At 30.5% G+C, this 3,251-nt stretch overlaps 1 protein-coding gene across 1 annotated transcript; it reads left to right on the top strand.

The window, feature by feature from the left end:
• Nucleotides 1-2,438: 2,438 nt before the first annotated feature.
• LOC107469310 (uncharacterized) lies at nt 2,439-3,032 on the top strand. Its single transcript, XM_016088689.1, has 2 exons — nt 2,439-2,606; nt 2,685-3,032. Exons 1-2 carry the CDS (start codon nt 2,439-2,441, stop codon nt 3,030-3,032), a joined length of 516 nt encoding a protein of 171 aa, XP_015944175.1.
• The last annotated feature ends 219 nt before the right edge of the window (nt 3,033-3,251 follow it).

Genomic DNA, 3,251 nt, shown 5'->3' with positions numbered 1-3,251 from the left:
CTTTTGTGATATTTATCTTTTCCATCAAAATGGTTACTTCCATTTTCTCTCATTTAATTTTGAATTTTTTTATTTAAATTAAATAATATAATATTGATCAAAATGCATAATATATAAAAAAATATAATTTTACACACGGATTACACATTTTGGGTACAGAAACAAAAAAGTCAATAATAATATAAATCAAGTATTTTGCATCCGAAATCTGAAAAAAAAATCGAGTACACCTAGAAAATAATACAACTCTGTAGTTGTGCATAAATTGAATGCACAATATCTAAAATAGGTCTGTCTTTAGTAAGCTTAAGACTTTTGAGTTTTTTTAATAGATACAAGTGATAAATTATAAATATATTCCACATGGGGTTTAATAATAATTATTATTTTTTGATGTTTACCATAAATTTTTTTAAAATTTAACTAATAAAATCCTTAATTCATCACACTTCACAGTTCCACCCCAAACTCACCATACGGTACTCTAATACCCAAATTCTTTCTCTGTTAACTCATCATTACCTACGTGACTCTCCGCTGGTCTCAGCTTTCGCCGTCGCCGTCCAGCCAAGCCTTCGCCGTCCAATTCATCTCCCCGTCGTTGGTAGACTCTCCCTCTCCGTTGATCGTTCAATAGCAAGTCATCCATCAAGGCCAGCGTCCACGTTGGGTCCAAAAGCGAAGCAATAATTGTGGTTTTCCTTTCAAGTAATTTTGTTTAAATGCCCAAATCCTTTATTGTTAGTCCTAATTTATTTGTGGGCAATACATATATCAATTATAATCACAAATTATGCTATTTCAAATTAAATGACTTATATAACGATGATCTCATTTATTGTTATAAATACTAATTGAATAAGTTATTGTTACTTTTGATTTGGAATTAAATGAGAATAAAATCGGATTTATCTTTTGGATTTTAGATATATTATCTTTTGGACTTTAAATACTACTTTATTTGGATTTTAGGGTTTAATGGGTGTCATGCTCAAATATAAATAGGCCTTCAGGGTTTCGGTCTCCAATATACCAAAGCCGTCTTTATTGCTCTTTCCCCATCAAAAGAGTTGCAATTCAGCCACCTAGGAATACAGAAGGTTTTGGTTGAGAAAGATCGAAAGAACCACAAGATCCAAAATCTTCCAATCATAGTTCATATTTATGAATTCAGGTACGCTTCCGCATTATGTTATATTTTGGTGATTCAATATAGATGATCTGAATTATTGAAAATTAATTTATTTCAACAAGTGGTATCAGAGCCATCCATAATTTAGTCATAGAAAATATTAGTTTTTTATTTTTTTATTATCGAATCAATATATATATGTATATTGTTTACGTGGTAAAACCGTTGCACGCATATATATGAACTTGTTTGCGTTTGTGTGTGTGCATCAATGTATATATATAAAAATTGATACGTATATATATTATTGATCGTTTGCGTTAAGCTTGCTTGTTCCTGTGTTTGCGTTAAGCTTGCTTGCTCCTTTTTCAGCCATTTATATATACATATATATAAAATATATATTATTTGCGTTGAATCCGATTGTGTTTTCGGCCATTCATATATACATGTATAATATATATATTATTCTTTGATTGTATATATACATTCTTGCGTACAGAATGTGTAAAGCATGTTGTATTTTATTTGTTTGTAAAATTGATAATTTCATTTGAAATATTGATGGAGTACTATTAAATTATATATATATAAAGGTCTGAAAAGATACTATTAAAATTTAAATCCTTTTGCGATTTAAATATTTTTTTAATTGTTACATAAGAAAATTAGTAACAATTTGGATTATTATACCATCTATTATAAATATTTGGTTTTAAAATAAATTGATTGAACATTATGCTGTCAAAATAGCCTATTTTGTGAAGATTGATTTTTTTAAAACATTAGAAATATTGTGATATGTAATTCATGCAAATATTGGTCGGTCAAAAGAAAGGTCTGTATTTGGCCAAATTACATACACATATGGATAGTAAATACATATTTGGGTAACTAATTAAGAATAAAGTAATGCTTATTGTTTATGCGAACAATAATCGGCCCAAAGAAAGTTTATTGTTTGGCCAAATAATAAGCATTGCACACTTTTGTTTAATTTTTATTAATTATGTGGTTAATAATTGGTCCAAAGGAAGGTTATTGTTTGGCCAATTAATAGAAAATATATACGGTAATAAGTTGCAAAGTTTAAGTTTTCATGTGCGCATTAAGTCGGTTCAAAGAAAGGCTTAATGTATGACAGGAATTTTGACAATATTTGATTACTGCGATGAGAGTATCACTTACAGTTAATTTTTCTATCCAAAGATTGAAAATTAATGTTGTGTTAGATATCTCAATATGGATTTTTCTCATTAGTTAACTAATATTTACTGCATGTTCTTTTTGTTCTAATCTATAAATTATGGCTTCAGCTACTAATATTTCTGCACAAATTAGCAGTATCCCTATGCTGAATGGTTCAAACTTTAAAGTTTGGAAAGATACCGTGGAGATTATCCTCAGTTGTATGGATCTAGATACAGCTCTTCGAGAAGAGAAACCTACTTCCACTCTGGAAAATCTCAATGAGGTTAAAATAGAGAAGTGGGAGAGATCCAATTGAATGAGCATTATGATCATGAAACGCTCAATTCCTGAGGCGTTTCAGGGCTCAAATACTGAGGATAAAGATGCCAAACAGTTTTTAAAGGGTGTTGAAAAATTCTTTACTAAGAATGAAAAGGTGGAGGCAAGTAGTCTTTTGAGCAAACTTGTCTCCATAAGGTATAAAGGTAAAGGGAACATTAGGGAGTACATTATGGAAATGTCTCATCTTGCTTCAAAATTGAAAGCATTAAAGTTAGAGTTGTCTGAAGATTTACTCGTGCATTTCATTTTGATTTCCCTTCCTGCACACTTTGGGCAATTCAAAGTGAGTTATAACACTCTGAAGGACACTTGGTCCTTAAATGAGCTTATATCTCATTATGTGCAAGAAGAAGAGAGGCTACAGTAAGATAAGACTGAAAGTGCTCACATGGCTTCATCTTCTCAGTATAAAAGAAAGCGTGATACTACTGCAAATATACCTTCTCAGCAAAAAAAAAAAGGCTAAGAAACAGGATCAAGTTTCAACCTGTTTCTTCTGTAAGAAGGCGGGACACATGAAGAAGGATTGTACCAAATATGCCACTAGGCGTGTAAAGAAGGGTATAATTCTTACTTTTGTTTGTTC

Source organism: Arachis duranensis, chromosome 10, assembly GCF_000817695.3.
Source record: "Arachis duranensis cultivar V14167 chromosome 10, aradu.V14167.gnm2.J7QH, whole genome shotgun sequence".
NCBI lineage: Eukaryota > Viridiplantae > Streptophyta > Magnoliopsida > Fabales > Fabaceae > Arachis > Arachis duranensis.
This window is presented reverse-complemented; position numbering and strand designations above follow the sequence as displayed.